This window comes from Siniperca chuatsi, linkage group LG2 (assembly GCF_020085105.1).
Source record: "Siniperca chuatsi isolate FFG_IHB_CAS linkage group LG2, ASM2008510v1, whole genome shotgun sequence".
NCBI classification, from domain to species: Eukaryota; Metazoa; Chordata; class Actinopteri; order Centrarchiformes; family Sinipercidae; genus Siniperca; species Siniperca chuatsi.
The window spans coordinates 8,414,084-8,432,936 of record NC_058043.1 but is presented as its reverse complement, the minus strand read 5'-3'; the positions used below and the strand labels follow the sequence as shown (position 1 = coordinate 8,432,936).

General features: G+C 38.9%; 1 protein-coding gene across 3 annotated transcripts; it reads left to right on the top strand.

Annotated features, from left to right (window-relative positions):
• The first annotated feature begins 2,780 nt into the window (after positions 1-2,780).
• On the top strand, positions 2,781-18,301 carry alpl (alkaline phosphatase, biomineralization associated). Of its 3 annotated transcripts, none has more exons than XM_044167883.1 (12): positions 2,781-2,872; positions 5,392-5,554; positions 6,125-6,244; positions 7,441-7,556; positions 8,668-8,842; positions 10,378-10,553; positions 11,825-11,965; positions 12,093-12,162; positions 12,290-12,424; positions 16,197-16,388; positions 16,488-16,607; positions 17,354-18,301. In XM_044167883.1, exons 2-12 carry the CDS (start codon positions 5,437-5,439, stop codon positions 17,617-17,619), a joined length of 1,629 nt encoding a protein of 542 aa, XP_044023818.1. In that variant the 5' UTR covers positions 2,781-2,872; positions 5,392-5,436; the 3' UTR covers positions 17,620-18,301. The 3 variants fall into 3 exon arrangements, with proteins under 3 accessions (XP_044023818.1, XP_044023834.1, XP_044023826.1); XM_044167899.1 differs by having other exon boundaries at positions 2,782-2,943; XM_044167891.1 differs by lacking the exon at positions 2,781-2,872 and adding an exon at positions 4,036-4,349.
• Positions 18,302-18,853: the final 552 nt, after the last annotated feature.

Genomic DNA, 18,853 nt, shown 5'->3' with positions numbered 1-18,853 from the left:
CGTAAACGTTTCTAAAAAAAAAAAAAACCCCAACAACCAATAACTGTAAATGACAGGCGGTGTTATGTCTAATCTGATCTCTCAGGATGTCCTGTCACTTAAGTGTGAAAAAGCTATCAAGTGTGATAAAAATGAGCAGCCTTGTTTTTGAGCACATTTTTTATTAACTTTCTTGGTTGGCTGAACTAGGTTAATAGATAACCTATCTTTCTTTAAAGCTCATTTATGCTAGTGCATTTTCTTTTCCACCCCACTTGACATAATGTCCTGCCTTATTTTTAAGCACATTTGGTACATTTCCCACCTGACAGAGATATACAGCGAAACTATACCTATCTCACTTTAAAGCACAGTTCCACAGGTAACAACTGTATAAAAGATAACAGCTGACTCTGAGAGAACAGTGAATAAATGAACTGACTCACCTCTGAGTAATGGAGTCCAGTGTGTGACATTTAGGAGGAGCTATTGGCAGAAATGGAATATAATATTTATAAGTATGTTTTATTAGTGTATAATTTCATTACCTTAGAATAAGCCGTTTTTATCTACACAGGGAGCGGGCCCCCCTTCCACAGAAGTCGCCATGTTGCACCACCATTTCGCTACGGTAGCCCAGAACAGACAAACCAATCACTGGCTGTCACTAGGGCCGGTCGTGTTTTTCGCGAGTTTCGCGGCCACCGTAGTTTCGCTTGAATAGGGAGGGTGAGGCGAGCACTATTCAAATGGTTGCAATCTGCAATTTCACCACTTGATGCCATTAAATCCTACATACTGGACCTTTAATTTAAGTAGCCTACCATTCTGAGGTGCTGGTACTTGAGTATTTCAATTGTATGGATTTTTGCTGCCCATATGTATCTGGCAGCTGCCAACGGTTACTTTTATATTAAAATTTTACATCCTGTTTGAGCATTTAACCGTTAAGTAGACTGTATAGATATATGACCGTTAACCACTGGCTGACTGCAGCTAGCTAACAGTTAGTTAACAGTTAGCTAGCTAACTTCAGCCTTCCTCAAACAGTTTATGTGCCTATACTTTTATAACACTACGAAGCCCCACATACACTTCACGATGCTATCAGCATTTAACAGCATTATAACCTTGAAATAAACAAAACCTCCCAGCAGAAGCAATACTAACATTATATAACATTAGCGAAGGGGTAAAAAGCAGAAGCTCCACTGTGCTCAGTGAAAGCTCTCACTTTGCCTTGCTAACGTTAGATCTGCTTAAGCTCTGTAAATATTGATTTTCCAGGCAGAAAGAACATTAAATACTTAGAAGAACATAGCGTGAGTTTGGTCTAAAAGCAATCGAAAGTACAGAGGCGGGCTTTAAGCACAAAAAAATCATTAATGAGACCACAGTGGGTTAAAAAAAACCCATAGAAGCTAGGCAAAAAAAGGCTGTCCCAACACATGCTATGCTGAGGCCTATTTGGCTTGTTGGTTGGTTGGGGAATTCTGTGTTAAAGGCAATTGTGGGGCTAGGAGTATGTAAAAAAATAAATCAATCAATCAAATAAAGAAAATATAGCAGTAGATGTTGTGTCCCATATTATGATTGAGATTGTTTCCCCTTAAACCTGTTCAGCTACTGCCAGTTTATGGACAGCTGTGAGGGGCAAGAGCAGGCCTTACAGCGACATCCATAGGAGGCCACAGTGAACAGCAAGGAGCCTATACTTCTACTTCTGTAGAATCAAATCCATGTCCATAAATGAAAGCCTATCTATTTACTGCAGTAAGTTCATGTTGTCTAATGTTTCAAGGATTTAATAAACAATAATGGAGCTAGATAAAATGATTATTTTAACAGCAACTATACAACTTAAAACACATTTCACCACTGTTTATATTCGGGGGCTATTTATCTCTGTGTGTTTTTTAAGTTGCTAGTTGTTTAGTTAGTTAGCAGTGGTGGAAAGTAACAAAATTAATTTACTAAAGTACTTAAGTACTTCACTTAAGTACAATTTTGAGGTACTTGAGTAATTACATTTCATGCTACTTTTTACTCCACTACATTTTCTTAACTGCTGTAGTTTTTAGTTGCTTTACAGATTAAGATTTTTCATTACAAACATATGATCAGTTTATAAAACATTCTGCATTTTTAAGGATGTTTTTGTGCTTGTCATTCAGTTTTATGGTAATTTCATTGTCATTTTTTTGCATTGTTAATTTTGTGGGGTTTTTTCCCTATGTATTTTCTTGTTGAGTTTTGTCTATTTTAAAGGGCCATATAGCGACGGGCATCGCAAACTATCTTAGGCAATAAATGCTGTGGTATGTGGCATTGGTCCATGATACTTGTCCCTAAAATAATAAACATTAAATAAATAAATAAGCTATGACATTATACAGTATATGAAATGGTTAAAATGAGCTCCACCTCAGCTACAACATTAAATCTCTGCAGCCTATACATGTTAATGCATCATTAATAATAATAATAAACTTTATTTGTATAGCATTTGTAGTGATCCAATATTACAATATATAATAATATAACACTAGCATGGCCATTCTACTGAGTACTTTTATTTTTACTAATGATGGAGTAGGCTATTTTTAAATTGTAGTATTGCTACTTAAAGTTTCTGAATACTTCCACCACAACTTATTTACAGTATAATTATGGGACTCTGTCTTTGAGGCAATGCATCGGTCGTCCGGCAGGCGGAGCTCTCGGTCCACACCCACAGCAGCAGCATGCATCATTATTTCTAAGGGTTTTTTTTTTTGTTTTTTTTGCCCCTCGTGGGATACAGACCACTATTCTCAGACCCCCAGAGTCAGAGCCGAACAAGTGTGGCCTTATAAAGGACTGTGAAAGCAGCGGCAAGGACACACATTTCAAGGTGAAGGACTGAATGTACTGCAGACACATTTTGATGTAGATTTCTATCGCGGAAAAAAAGCGCCACTTGCAGTAAGTAAAACAACAATCCAACTTTTTTGAGGGGCTTGTCTTACACATATAACAGGCTGCTTTTGGAGAAACATGCTGTCGGAGTTTAGGCTGAAATTTGGTTAAAGGGTTGTTACTCTGTTTTTAATTTTTTTTGCATCTTTCCTTTCCTCTCAGCATCCTCTCTTATTATTATTGCTGCTTATCCTCGTTCTGAAGCAATGTCAAATGATCCACTCGGGGTTTTAAAAGATAGATTTATGGTCAACTGTTGCACCGAGACTCCGTTTTTCACTAGTATTACGTGCTGGTCCTTGATGGGCGTCAGTAATACAGTTTTAATTCATTCATTAATAATACATAGGCTACAGGATTTTATGTTGTAATTTTTGACATCGACCTGAGTCATTTAGACAGTTGGAGCTTGGAGAAGTGCTTGCAATGGGTTTCCCTGCACTTACTCCTTTTTCATCACCCCTTTAATGTATAGGAAGTTGCAGTAAAATGCCATTTTGTTCCCCTTTGTCTCTTATTTGGGGTTTTTAATGACAGAATTTCAGATGTGACGTGGACTTTTGCAGATATAGTTGTGAGTTTTGGACATGAACAAGTTTGGGAGGCTCTACTTTAGACTGTCACCACCCATTAAGTTCTTGACACAATAATTATAAAATGTTTTACTATAATTTATCTAGCTAAATATTTGCAAGTAATGACAGATAAGATCTTTACACAAATAGTAAAAAAAAACAAACAAGATAGATGTACCCTCCAGTGGGAAAAAAAGTGCCTAGTTATTCTGTGTGCATACAAGAGGTTGGATGAGCCAGCCTAGTGTGAGAAGCAAACCAAGTTGCCTATTTAAAAACTGGCAACTGTGTTTAGTGTCCTTGCCAAGATAACACTATCTCGTCTGTCTGAAAAAACAGCCACAGCACGATAAATGTAGAGTTGTGATCGAATATTTTGGAGTTCAGCCTCTCTTTATCAGCCATCCACTTCTGAGCATAATTAAAAGCCTAATCCTTGCTTTGGAGCTGCTACCTGCTGCAGTGACACATTTAAGAGCCTGTTTGACTTGCTTCAGGCTTCAGCGGCAGCTCAGGAAAGAGCCCTGGGATTATTTACTGCTGGGAAATTTCACCCCATTTCACACGAGTTGGGTTTTGCCGAATGCTTGGTGACACCATGATTGAAGTGGGATTTCACGTGATACTCACCACTACCCTGACTGGTATCCTGCTGGTGGCCGTGGTGGCACTGCTTTGCTACTTTACCTGCAGACTGGCTGGGCCACTGCCCCTGGGTGGACCTGGCAGCTTTTAAGGGGCGTGCTGCATTTGGGGGATGGTATGAACAACTGGCTTCTGGCATGTCATCTGGGATTAATAGTGTACCTTGTTATTATACACATCGACTTCTGCCTGGTTGGTGCAAGATTTTTCTTTTGGTTCAGACATGCCTGTTTCTTAGTAAACCAAGTCTGAGCAAGTTTTTGGAAGTGTTGATGAGGTGATCTTTGCACACAGTTGGAATTTCATTATAGTCAGTAAAAAAAGGTGGATTTCACATATGTGTGTGTATAGTAGTGACAACAGGCCATGGTTTGATGGGAAACACAATAGTGATGTAGATAGTGATTTAACTAGATAATGCTATACTTATCTTGCAATTTGGACGGTACGGTATTATAGATGTTTGCACATAAACCCCATCCATACTCAACAAAAAAAATCCTCCTCTCAGAAATGCACAGGTGAAAGATTTTTGCGATAAAAGTGTTAGTGTCTTGAGTTTTTTTTTTCTCCGGGGGGACTTGTCCAGTCAATCATTTGGTGTTAATCGGCTTTATTATGGCCCTTAAACCTCTCAGTGCTATGGAGCTCAATCCCATTAAAATGACCTTGACTATAAGCACAGGGAAGAAAGGAGAAGGATGTGGATAATTATAGATGAAAGCTTGACTGGCCAGGACCCATAAGGGCCCCCTGTTGTGAATAGTTATATCCCCAGCGAGGTCTCCAGCTTAACTCTACCAAGCTCTCCTTTTGTTTCTGCCGCTGTTCAACAACACACAAAAAATATCTTTCATCAACACACTGTTGACTGTTGGTCCATTCTCCTAGTGCTTTTTGCCTCCCCACACAGCCTTACTTTGCCTGTTTCTTTAGTTGGAAAGCCTGTGTGAGAGAAGGGAGCAAGTAATATTACCACTTCTCTCCATAATTTCTGTTACGGTCCCACTAAGCAAAGAACCAACACTCCACTATTCAACAGGACAAGCCTGTGACTATATTGGTCACTTACAGAAAGCGGTACAGCGTGAGCAAGAAATGTGTTGTTTCCCTAAAAAGTGTGCTCAGTCAAATCATCACAGAGTAAATAAATATTAAAACAGTATGTCAGAGTCTGTGTGTGACAAGATGACACAGACTTAATCACTAGTGTGTGTTCTTTTTATCTCGCTAGCTGTGAGGTGACTGCACACAGGCTTCCTCAGCTTCTCAAAGTGGCATGTTATGGCTGTCTAGAGTGACGCGGCAGCCACACAGAGACAACATGAAGGTGACAGCCCTGCTCATCATTTGCTCCTGTCTGATCTTGAGGAGTTTGGGGAAGCCACAATTCCCTGGTAAGTTACTATGTTGTTAGTCAGTTGCCACAACCCCACAACAACAACTGTCCAGCTGTCTGTAACGCAACAGGAGAAGTTCAACAAACACTGGAAGTTTTCAAGGTTGTAGGAGAATGTTTGGAATCCTTTAAGGAAGTTTTATTTATCCAAATGGATTTCCTGTTTTTTTCAAACACTAGATATTTTTGCCGCCGTATTCAGCTTGGTGGCGCCACGAAAATAACAGGAATTTATTGTTTGATTACATTTTCTTTAAAAATGATCACCCTGCTGCTCTGTAGGAGAGAGACGTGTATTTGTCGTGTTACAACTTCTGCCGTCACATTTTATGATAACAGGTTAACCTAAATTTGTAGTATGTGGGTTATTAACATTGGAAATTGTATGTCGCTTTTAGATGATTTGACTGATTTGGTTACAATTAGAGGCTAGTCATGGTTAGTAAATGGATTAGTCGATTGATAAACTCTTTTGATAATTGAATTATCGTTTTAGTCATTTTTAAGCAAAAATGCTGATTCCTCTAACTATCCAAAGCTAACCAGACTTGTTTATCGCGATACACAGAACAAGAGAAGGATCCCAAGTTTTGGAATACTTGGGCCCAGCGGACCCTGAAGAACGCTCTGACGCTGCAAGATCTCAATAAAAACAAAGCGAAGAATCTCATCCTCTTCCTTGGAGATGGTAAGCCACCATCTCCTGCAGAATGATTTGAATTGCAGTAAGCTCTTCACCACCAAAGACCCACTTTTCCCTTTTGTCATTTTTATGGACAGTCCAGCAGTTTCATTTAAACTGGAATTATGTTATAGGGGATCCCATAATCCAGTAGAAAATGAATGAGATTTTTCAAATGTTTTCTAACATTAGAGGTGAATGAATAGTATCAAACAAAACAACTGTGCTGTCACCAGATCACTGGGCTTCTGTTTGTGCTGGGCCGCTCATTGGTCGCACAATAACCTTTATCCTTCATTGGGCCTCTGCTCTCTGTTTGGACTATAGGCACATGACATTCTTGCGCACTGCTGCATGCATAGTCATGTTAGCGTAGTTAGAGAATAACAGGCAGAATCTTGGAAAGAAAGTTGGTAGGACAAACAGGGAATGATTTGTTTAACTGGAAAATGTTTCCCATTACCTTATACCAGGTCTGTTTAAATAATGAGACTCAGCTGCACGATAAAGTGTTTCCTCTGTTTACCTCTTACCTCTTAGCTTTGTGAAATGCGCATGCTTTATTTATGCAGGGCAGTCTTCAACATTACTGTAAGTTACCAAACTAGACCTGGGGCAAATGGTAATTTTCTTCCTGCATACAATACAAGAAAGGTTTACCGTAAGAAGAGAAAAGCAGTTACTTTGGAGTATACAGTATTAAACTGTTTTCCTGTGATTATCTTTAATTCCAAGCATTCACCTTAGAAAATAAAACAAAAAAAGTCATGGAAAATTACAAGAGGTCCTCAGTTCCTGTGACCTAAAAAGTATATTGAACAGTTTCTCATACTTATCTGTAATTATCTTCAAATTCAGACATTCATTCTAGGTATCCAAACAACAAAACATCATGGAAAGTTAAAGTCATCCTGCAAGTTACAGATGAGCTACACAAAGTCCTTTCTTTGTCTCACCTGTTTATCTTTGTTTCTTATCTTTGTTTATATGTTTTTCAAGTAATTTGTCCCAAGAAAATGTTTTACCTAACAGTAGTTCATCTTGTTCTAAAATGTCAAAGAAAACAAAAATTGTTCATGCATTGTGTGCTTTGCACAGCAGTGATTGAAAAATGATAATATTTTTCATGTTCAGTCTCTTTCTCTCCGGCCCTGAGGACAAATGAATGTGATCCTAACATTCGACCTGCTTTTTATGTTTAGGTATGGGCGTTCCCACGGTGACAGCTGCTCGAATACTGAAGGGTCAGCTGAACGGACAGAGTGGAGAAGAGACGCAGCTGGAGATGGACAAGTTCCCTTTTGTGTCTTTGGCTAAGGTCTGACTCGGCCATTTTTATATCATATAGTATGGCACAATATATTGATCTGCCTGTGGCCATTAATGGCTTCCTGACAAGGCCTGTGACCGTAAACAAGGTCACTCACTGCATCACATCATACTGGCTGTGTATTATGTTACAGATTTGATAAAAAGACGGCCAGAAATCACAAACTAGTTTGATTATTTAGGCCTCATGAATCACCAGCAACTATGGCCTTTTATATGAACCAGTTAAACTATAAGTCTGGCAATATTCTATATTTTTCTTACTGCCAATTAATCCCATGAAAAAACCAAAACCAAAAATTAACTGATCCTACTAACAAATGTTGTCTGTGTAGCCAAAGCCTGATGTAGTTTATTCTTCTGTGTCAATGATCCACCATTGTTGACCAAAAACTATTAAAAACACAGTATTGATAAGAATCATTCATACTGTATGTCCATCAGTTGTTTTTTTTCTGGTCTGAGTGTGCGCCTCAGCCAACAAGCCAGTAGTGGCAATAGTGCTGCAACTAACAATTATTTTCAGTATTGATTAATCTGTTGATTATTTTCTTGATTATCTGATTAATCATTTAATCTATAAAATGGTAGAAAATAGTAGAAATGCCATCATAATTTCCCACAGCCCAAGGTGATGTCTAGAAATTGGCTCCTTTTGTCTGACACAGTTAAAAAATAAACATAAATGTGTATTAATCCGTGGCTGAAAATAGTCCCCATTTCCTTTTGTCTGAGTAATGTTTGCTTAAAACCACAATTCCCAACTGTTTCAGGAAATTATTAAGCCTTTTTTTAAATATAAAACTATATATTTGTGATGTGTTTGTTTCTAAAGATTTAATAGGAACCAATGGGTCTGGGGCTGACAGGGTAAGGAAGTTAGAAAGTATTGAGAGATGGAATAACACATTGTAGGTTTTGGTCTTTTCATGGCATTTGCTGACAGTAAGAATAATGGCATCTTTATCCTTTAATTGAGTAAAAAATGTTATTGTCAAAATAGCACCAGTCCGGTCAGTGTCATGTCATCAGAATGACTATAAACAATCCTATTTGATATCTGAATTCTGACCACACATCATTGGCCTGTAACTCTGCAGACATACAACACTAACGCACAGGTGCCAGACAGTGCTGGCACCGCCACAGCTTACCTCTGCGGGGTCAAGGCCAATGAGGGCACGGTGGGAGTGAGTGCAGCTGCTGTCCGATCCCAGTGTAACACCACGGAGGGCAATGAGGTCACCTCCATCCTCAGATGGGCTAAGGATGCAGGTAGAGTCACGTTAAATAACACAGGCCTCTTTCACAGACTTCTCTTTGTCTACAGGGATGCAGAATTGTAATTTTTCAGATGTTTGCAATCAATTATCATGCGTTTCATGTCTGAGGAAACCTAATTGTGGTTGTAGTTAATGCTGTGTTAATGGAAAGTGGGAATACTCACCAGGGCGACTTCATCGCTCAAAGCAATGACTTTGAAGTGTTCTTGAAAGTGATGCTCTTAATACATGTTTTTTTCACTCTGCTCATTCCCCTTTTTCAGCTGTTTATTCGTTAAACCAAAGTTATCCTTAGAGCAGTTTGTAAGTGACATTAACTTGACCTAAGTTAAGTTATTTTTTGATGTATTCTCATTTCAGACGACAAGAGACTAACTTTTAACCACTTATTTTTCAAAAATCTATATCTGGCCATTGTTAATATGAAGTTTTGTCAGGTTATTGGTTGTTTTTGTTGATTCAAATTTCAAGTGGTTTGTAGTGTTGTTAGTAAATACAAAACCAATTGCACATGGGTTTAGGGGTGGCTTCAATTTCAATAATCAGTTCAATACTGTATCCATAGAGCCAAAACAAAACTATATTTTACATTACGCAATCTGCTGGAACATGTTGTGTAACACAACACTTTAAAGACAAAACAATAAAAGTTTTGCCTCCTAAAAGAAGGAGACAGAGATGTGAAAGGAATGAGTACAATGGATTTTCAGAGGGCAGTGGAGAGGATAAGTTAGGGGTCGGTGAGGCTCAGGGTGTGTGTGTGCATGTGTGTGGGTTCAGGGGTCGCAGATAATAAGAAATCCAATCATTCCTCAAGGAACATGGCAGGCAGCAGCTGACCAGCACAAAGCAAATAGAAATGGTGAAGAAAATGTTTTTCATCAGATCATTTTACAAGACTGTCCTCTGCTGGTTTTGCTTTTAATGTTTTACTTTTTATATCCAGAAGATTTATTAGTGGAAAACCATTTTTTATGCTGATAAATACTGGTCCATCCATTGATCATTTGTGGACATTACTGTTAAAACTGTTATATAGACTAGGGATGAGCAGTATCATCATTTTCTTGTGGGAACCTTGACTACACAACAAAACTGCAATGTACAATGTAACTTTTTGTTGGTTTTTGGCGATAAATTGTATCTGTCTCTGAACAAAAATTGGTTCAATCCAGTGCCCATGAATTGAACTTTCTGAGATATTTTCACATGATTTACAATTGCGTTCACATTGATTATGCAATGGATTTCAGTTTCAACCAAATTAGCTTATATGAAGCTTCTCTGAATTAGCAAATCAAGTGAGTACTTTGTGAAAATTTCCAAATTAATTTTATTACAAAATTTCCTCTTCGCGCTACTCTCCCTCCACTGCAGTTCAGCAAGAAAACACTGCCCAGATAAACAAAAAAGGAAACTCTGTACTAAAATGCCAGTAACTTATCTAGGTCTGAAAATGTTCTTTAATCAAAAATGACCCAAATTTAGACAGCTGCCTGTACGTGTATGTGTGTGTGTCCACGGCAGGCAAGTCAGTGGGAATAGTGACAACAACCCGTGTCAACCATGCAACTCCCAGTGCTGCTTACGCCCACTGCGTGGACAGAGACTGGTACTCCGACAATGAGATGCCAGCTGAAGCACTGCAGGCCGGCTGCAAGGATATCGCCAGACAACTCTTTGAAAACATTCCCAACATTGATGTGAGTCAAAAGTATTTATTCTGATACACAACTTATTATCAAGTGACGTGTCACTAAAGCCCTCAGAATTTCAGGTGATTTTTAGGTAATTTGGTTTGCATTGAAGATGCACAACTAAGCAACAGATACTTTGTTGAACATATATGTTTTGTCACCAAATGAGTACCAACATTGGAGTAATCAAATAGTGTAACCAGTTTTTACATTTACAAGCTGATTATGATGTTCTGTGTTCGTTTTTAATTGACAGTTCGCTAAACCCCTCCCCCAGGCAACGTTTGTCCAATCATAGCTTAGCATCTGTAACTAGGCTTGCTGGCCTATCAACAGTGCTGCCAGATCTGGTGGTCTTCTCCCCAGTTTGGTTGGTTTTGGGTTGCATTGTGCGGGGTAAAATGGGCTTGGGTAGGTGGACAGGATTTGGGCTGGTTTACCATGAGCTGGGCTGGTTTTTAAATGAATAAAAAAATGACAGTATATTAAAATTATATTCATAAATCATATGAGCAATTATTGGGCTGGAAAACATCAAACCAATTTGGCATCACTGCCTGTCAAGCTTTGGGTTTCTCAGCAAGTGGTAAGTACCCTCTCCAAAACAAATGTAAACAGTGTGTTCTACAGGGCATGTCATACTACATTAATATTTGGGCTTTAACATTACATTAAAAATAACCTGTCTCCCACACTTCCTGAGCTGTTCCTATCAAATAAAGGCAAAAAGCTGTTTTTAAATCTACTGTCTAAAAAAATATTACTGTGTATGGTCCTAGATAAATCCATGTATAACGTTCATAAATCATGTGATCAATATTTATTTTTACCTTGCTTTAAAACAAACATTTAACATTCAAATTTCAGCCGGAGACCCTGTTTTCAACCAACTTGTGAACCTAACATTAGCTTAATTAGCTAGCTAACTAAAGCTGGTAAAATCTGCTAGCAACAGTTGTCATTTCAGCCAATAAAATTGGAGGTCACAGGCTAGAAATCAGAAGCCTGCTTTTGTCTACGGAATAATGATTTTACTGTCTGAAATCAAAAATAATTAGGAACTTTGAGTAGTAAGTCTACCCATGTTAGCAATGTGCACTTGATAGGGGTAGCAATAGTAACTGAGGGGAGCGGGCCTTAGCTTACCGTAGCATTAGCTACTTAGCCTTAGCTAACTGTCAATTGTTGCTTTCTCATACACAGAGCATGTGATCATTTGGTCCTGAAACAGTTAAGACTAAGATTGTAATTTATTATTCTGTTCTGCGGTTTTGCAGGTGATTATGGGTGGAGGGAGGAAGTATATGTTCCCCAAAAACAAATCAGATGTAGAGTACCCTGACGTTGCGAAGCACAGCGGCACACGAAAAGACGGGAGAAACCTGGTGCAGGAGTGGACTGACAGAATGAAGGATAAAGTAAATTTCTCCTCCTCTTCCTCTCTTTGCTCTTCTCATTTCTCGCTGCCTCTTTTATCTTCTCAATTACATTTACATATTTAGGAGTTCAAAGTGTACATTTGTGGCTTTTTTTTTAACTGTGCAGAAAGGCCATTATGTATGGAACAAGAAGCAGCTCTTATCACTAAACCCTAACAACGTGGATTACTTATTGGGTGAGTCATTATGAAATTCTCATTGAAGTGTAAATGAAGAGCCATATATGTGTATGCATTTGCTGTAGGCTTATTTTCTGCGTGAAATGTCCTGTTTATGCTAGAAGCGTGCCTTCTGTTATTCCAGGTCTCTTTGAACCTGCGGATCTGACATATGACTTGGAGAGAAACACTGAGACTGATCCTTCGCTGACAGAGATGGTGGAGGTGGCCATCAAGATCCTGAGGAAGAACCCCAGTGGATTTTACCTGCTTGTAGAAGGTGAGTTTGTAGCCTTATGGTGAAATTGGGGCTGGTGCTTTGGGGCCGGTGTCACAAAAACCTATCAGACTGGTCTGTTGAGGTAGTTAAGTTGTCGAAATCATTGCAGATTTCAATAGTGAATGTCCCTTAAGGCGGGGATACACACTGTGATGTATATGATTTGGGTGTCACCACTGATCAGTTAGTCAAGGCCAGTTGATGTTGACTGTTGATACCAAACGTTGTTATTAGGATTATTAAAGAAATAGTTAAACATTTCAGGGGAGACACGTGCTTTCTTTCTTTCTGAAACCACTTTCTGAGGCTGCTCGAATCTGATTCAAGACACTGGTACTCGCCTACCGTGCTGCGAATGGCTTAAGCCCATCCTACATCCAGGACATGGTCAAACCATACACCCCAGCCTATCCACTACGCTCTGCTGGCTTGCTTCCGACTCCCTCACTACAAGGGGGGCCCAGCTACCTCTCAACGAAATCACGACTGTTTGCTGTCCTGGCTCTACAATGGTGGAACGAGCCCCACTTCGACATTAGGACAGCAGAAACTGTACACATCCTCCAACGCGGGCAGAAAACTCATCCGTTCAGCACTTTGGCCTATAAAAAACCTCCAACTCTTTCTCTTACTTCTTATTGTTTTAAATGTAGCACTTGAAGCAGTTCAGCATATTTGATGAAGTTGATGTACTGGCATGACTCAAGCAATTCTTGGATTGTATCTGCATGGCTGAATGCACATATTGTAAGTCTCTTGGATAAAAGCGCCGGCTCAATAAATGTAATGTAATGAAACTGGGATGAAAAGATCGAGGCCAATCTCATGCGTGAAAACAGTGCTCCACTGATTTAGTGTTGCACTCAAAATTGATGCAGCGGAACCAAAGATATTGTCTTTCTTTATTCCATGCATTCTCCGTCCTTGTACGTCCTGTTGATAGGTCCACCATTTTTTCGGCTTAAATAGAGTCTTAATTTTCCCAAAATATTGAACATGAAAAATTTTGTTACTTGTTACAAAACATGCACTGATATCCCTAAATGTTCTGCCAGATTTACATGTTGGCATCATATTTGAAATATCTGAATCTTTTTTCCCCATAAAAGTTTCTCTAATAGTCAGCTTACTTGGGAACTAGGCATGTTTTTAAGTATGATTAAAAATTTTTCTCTATTAAACTTATTAACCAATATGAACTTATTGTTACAGATTCCATGTCTAAAAGTGGCTTTACATACCGGGGTCTGTTTGTGAGATCCAAGCAATAGTCAAAGTCTTCCTTTGTGTAACCAAATTCTGTTTTTGTTGTGTTCATGTGTAGACCCCATAACGGCATAAACTTGTATGCGTGACAGGGGATAGAAGCAGCATGGTGGCCTGTGGTTAGCGAGATTGCCCTTCAGCCAGAGGACCTGGCTTTAATCATAAAAAAAAAAATCAGAAAATGCCTCAAGACCATTAACATACCAGTGGAAATCATTTCATTTTGGGGTTGTACCAGAAGAGGTTTACATGGTTTCATTTTCAAAAAACACCATATTTTTTCTCATACTTTTTCAGCCGTACTCTCGTACTAGCACATTAGTTACAACCTAGACTGGAGCAAGATGTCTAGTAAGCATTAATTTGTAACTAATTTATCTTTCATACATAACATTTTAACTGACTGTCACTACATCACAGTGACAACTTTATATTAACTAGGGTATCAATTGTACTTGTGGAAACTGCTTGTTAGATCTCTGTTGAAGTTGCATGTTATAGTTTAGAGTTATACTGATCTATAATATATCATGCTTCTCTGTGAGGTAGGAATAACATGCTTTGAGGTAACGTAAAGGACAGGGCCCCAATTAAAAAGAGTTTCCAGATATGTCTTGGGGGGTCCAGGAAAGTGAGATAAATATGTTTTGAAGCTAACCAAGAAGGGTGGCCCCAACTAAGGTTAAAGGGCAGTTTCTAGAATTGTGTATATACGTCAAGCTTTTCTTGGTTCTTTGAGTATTTCTTGTAATGCTCCTCAGCTGATATTAATCTCTCGGCTAAGAATCTTACCCATCACTGCTCAATTTGTGCATTACGACACGCGTTACATAGTGACGTAGATACGTTACGGAAGTAAATGCTGGACTACAATTGAGCTGTTTTCAGGCAGTTCAGGAGCAGTGTTTTCTGTGGAAGAGGGTAACTCCCTTTGGGGTGGACTTTGGGCTTTTTCACTTTGCAAACCTATTACATGCACAAAAAGATAAGTAACACAATAAAGGAAAGGGAAAAAGCCAAGAAGCATAATATGACCACTTTAATTGTCCCTTCAAGGGAAAAGTTTTTTGCAGCAGTTAATAAAATACAATGAGAAACATATAACATTCAGTAGCATTTACATGGAATAGGACTGAAAAACATAAAAGCCAGCAAACAACAAAGACAAAGCAGTCCTTTACTCAGAGGCAGGAGAGAAGTGGACAAACTATGAAAACAGAAATGTAATAGGTTGTGTTATAAAGGAATTTTTACATCTGTTGCTGTTTATTCTAGGCAGTGTATGTAGGAGAAGAGAAAACACGAGCCATTAAAACAAAATTCTGTATTGTTCTGGTCTCATCATCATTGTTGGAACAAATACTGAGTAATCTGTGAATGGCCAATGTCAGAACAATATTAGATATAGAAGGCACAGGAAGGTTGTTGTTGATAACTATATGTCCTTGGCCGAATCTGCTGAAAGAAGCATGATTACATGGCTCTTGTATGACAGTATGACAGTGATTGTTAAGCCAGACTGAGGGAGAATAAAGGGGTCAGGGGTAGTACGATCCAACAAGCACACAAACAGAGTGCTTGTTGGATCGTTGAACACCATCTGAAAGAAGGTGAAAGAAGCCCCTCCACACCTTTCTGATGGCAGAATTGTGGGGGCTCCATTTGTTGTTTTTGGCAATCTGACATGCCAACCGCAATTGGCCAGGTTTATGGAGGTGAGAGAGTAAGCAGTTTGAACTTCTCTCTCTTTTTTCATTCCTCACACAACGACTTTGGCACTTTTTGTGTATACAAACAAGTGCAAAACCATTAATGCCTTTGAAAAAATTTTGTCTGAAAGCGTGCACCGTTACACCCATCTGAACAATTATTGCATCGTGCCCCGTGGTTGAACGACATGTCATACAAACTTTGTTTGTTTGTTTAAAGCATTAAAGTCACCCGACATTAAAGTCACAGATTTACGAGTTAAGAATATGTGGCTGGGATTTAGTTATGAGAGAGATTTAAATATCTCTCGAAAAACAAGTGGGCGTGACTCAACAAATATGGCAGTATATGGAGCTGTGGAGAGATATGGAGCTGTGTGACTGTTCACATCTACCCACACCTCCCTGACCTGCGTTGTTAGATCAGGAAGAGGAGGATAAAGGTTAAATGAATAAATTAGACCTCAGCCACATTCTTTGGAAATGCAAACTATGTTTTTGCCCGCTAAAATCCGAACACACACCACTTATTACCATATTTCTCTGCTAGCTACCCACTAGTTAACATTGAAGTGTGGTTTTTTGTGATGGGGGGGCTAGCTAGTCGCCATGAGTCATCAAAAATATTTTTATGTTTAACAGAAAGAGAGGGGATTTTGTTAAAAATACAGATGTAACAAGAGATAAATGAACAATTAACACAGGAATGCAGGATTAGAAACTGGAAAATGTATATTTAATTTCACTGTGTCTTTAAGAGTCTAACAGCGAAATGGAAATATTTGCCCCTCTGTCAGGAGGACGTATTGACCACGGACACCATGAGGGCAAAGCCAAGCAGGCTCTGCATGAAGCTGTGGAAATGGACAGAGCCATCGGCCGGGCAGATCTCTTGACCAGCATCCATGATACACTGACTATAGTTACTGCTGACCATTCTCATATGTTCAACTTCGGAGGCTACACGGTCAGAGGAAACACAATATTTGGTATGTAATGATAATGATGCACATCCAGTTCTGTGTTATAACTTTGTTGTACCATCTCTTTAGTAGTGCTGTAAGTTAATGCTCTGTCTCCATCCACAGGTCTGGCCCCAATGTTGAGTGATATTGATCAGAAGCCCTTCACCTCCATCTTATATGGGAATGGACCAGGTTACAAAATTGTTAATGGTGCGAGGGAGAATGTCTCCACGATTAACTACCGTAAGTAAAATCAGGTCAGGGTATGTTAAAAGGAAAGATTACAGTTAAAAGGAAAATCCACCCTAAACTTCTTTGACTTTATAAAAAGTATCTACAGCCATTTCACTGTAAATAGTGTATTTTTATTATTCCCCCAAATAACCTTACAAAGGTAAATATTGTGGTGCCACAAGCTATTTTAGTCATACAAGTATTTATATTGCAGAAGAGGCGACAATACTAATTTCTCCACCTAATAGTTTAAGTAAAGCAGGCTTTCTGGGAACATTAGCACAGCAAATTACAGTATGATATCACAAAATGACTTGTTACAGGAGTTATGTAGTCATGAGTGGTTACTGAGTAATCTCAGATTAATGCTGCATAACTAAGATTACAGGTGCCCTGTGGTGTTTTCTTGTGTTGAATGTATTTTTTTCCTCATAAAATATTTGCAAAGCTGATTTTAAATCCAGCATTGTTTACCTTCATGTTCAGTTGCTTGCAGTCTTCTTCTTCCCTGTCTTTGTTGGCACATTGCTGCATACCACCACCTGTAGATCAGTGGAAAAGTGTGCAATCATTGGCAGGACTGTGTATCACATCACTGTGTGCATGCGCATGCATGTTTTTCCACAGAAAAACAGCTCCACAGCGCTACTAGAGGGCAAAAACTCCACAGAGATCCTTAAAATTCGGGTGGATTTTTTTTTTTTGTTAAAAAGAGTGATATCTTGACATCGTTTCTCTGTGTCCCTGCCTTTCAGAGGAAAACAACTACCAAGCCCAGGCAGCCGTACCTCTGAACATGGAGACTCATGGAGGAGAAGATGTGGCTGTGTTTGCCAAAGGTCCCCTGGCTCACCTGCTACATGGGGTCCATGAGCAGAACTACATTCCCCACGTGATGGCTTATGCAGGCTGTATCGGCCAGAACAGGGAACACTGTATGTCACGCAGCGGGACTGCCGGGCTGCGCCCCGTCCTCACTAGCATCGCAGCCCTTCTATCAGTCACCCGACTTCTGTGCTGACGTTCCCCTGACAGTCCTCATCCTGGGTACTAAACCCCTGTTTTAACCAATTTGTTGTTGTTGTTGTTTTTTACATTTTCTAATTTTACTCTTCACTATTTTGATCATGGGACCACTGTTAGGGCACTTTTGTGTTATGATAATTAATTGACAAAAGTATAAGGATATCAGTTTTACTCTATTCAGGCAAATATGTAAAACATTACAAAATAATCAATCACCCCTGATGCACTGAAATGAAAAATGCTGTTGCAGAGATCACCACAAAATCAGAGATCTCAGTTGTGATTTGTCTATTATAATAGTTTTTATTAAGGGCTTTAGGACCTGTTAAGCCTCATTGTTAAATGTAAACCCTTTTAGGTTTGAATAGATAGAATTGGATTTACAAATGTTTCATATCTTAAATGTGCAGTTAACAAAATCTACCTCATAAGATTGCAAAAGATCATGTAATTAAGGTGTGTTCAGAGGGGGACATTTTCGTGGACAAATTATATGCCAAAACCAGAGGCAACTGAATGTATAATTGACAAAAGATTAAAAGATATGTATTTCTTGTCATACACCTTGTGCATACTTGCAAAAAGCACCAAATAAGCCCACTAACCATCGTTGTGTCCAACAGCCTAACAGAAGTTGTAAAACCTCTTAACCAATAAAAGAAATGTTTGTTTCCTGATATTCTTTTAACCATTAATGGTTTAAACATCTTTATATCAGATTTTATTTTGATTTCCCAAATACATAGTTTCCCTTATATTGTCAATATTATAAAACAGTGCTACAGTCAAATTTAATGACATTTCACAATTTTTACAGAACAAAAAGGTACAGGAAGAATTGTGTATAGAAAAAAAAGAAGGCATTTTGACATGAAACCAATTAAAAACTGGAATTGGAAAAGAAGCACCATTTTCATCACATGCAAGTGTAACTACTGTACAGACAACACTTCAACACAAGGTCAAAAACACAGTTTTGTGGTGTGTAAAACGTCACACAAATTTGCTATTTGTCACACATCTGCCTAGAAAAGCCTCTCTCAGGTAACATCCTGTTTTTAGGGTGCCACATATGTTGTATGTTGTACTTTTCCATCTGCTCTGTTGTGGCTTGTGTGGAATGTGAATGGACTGAAGTGACTTGGCAGCATGCGGTCACTGGGAAAACAGAGGTGAACTCATGTTGGCTGAAGCATGAAAAGGGGAGGTCCAGCTTTAAGTGGTATGAA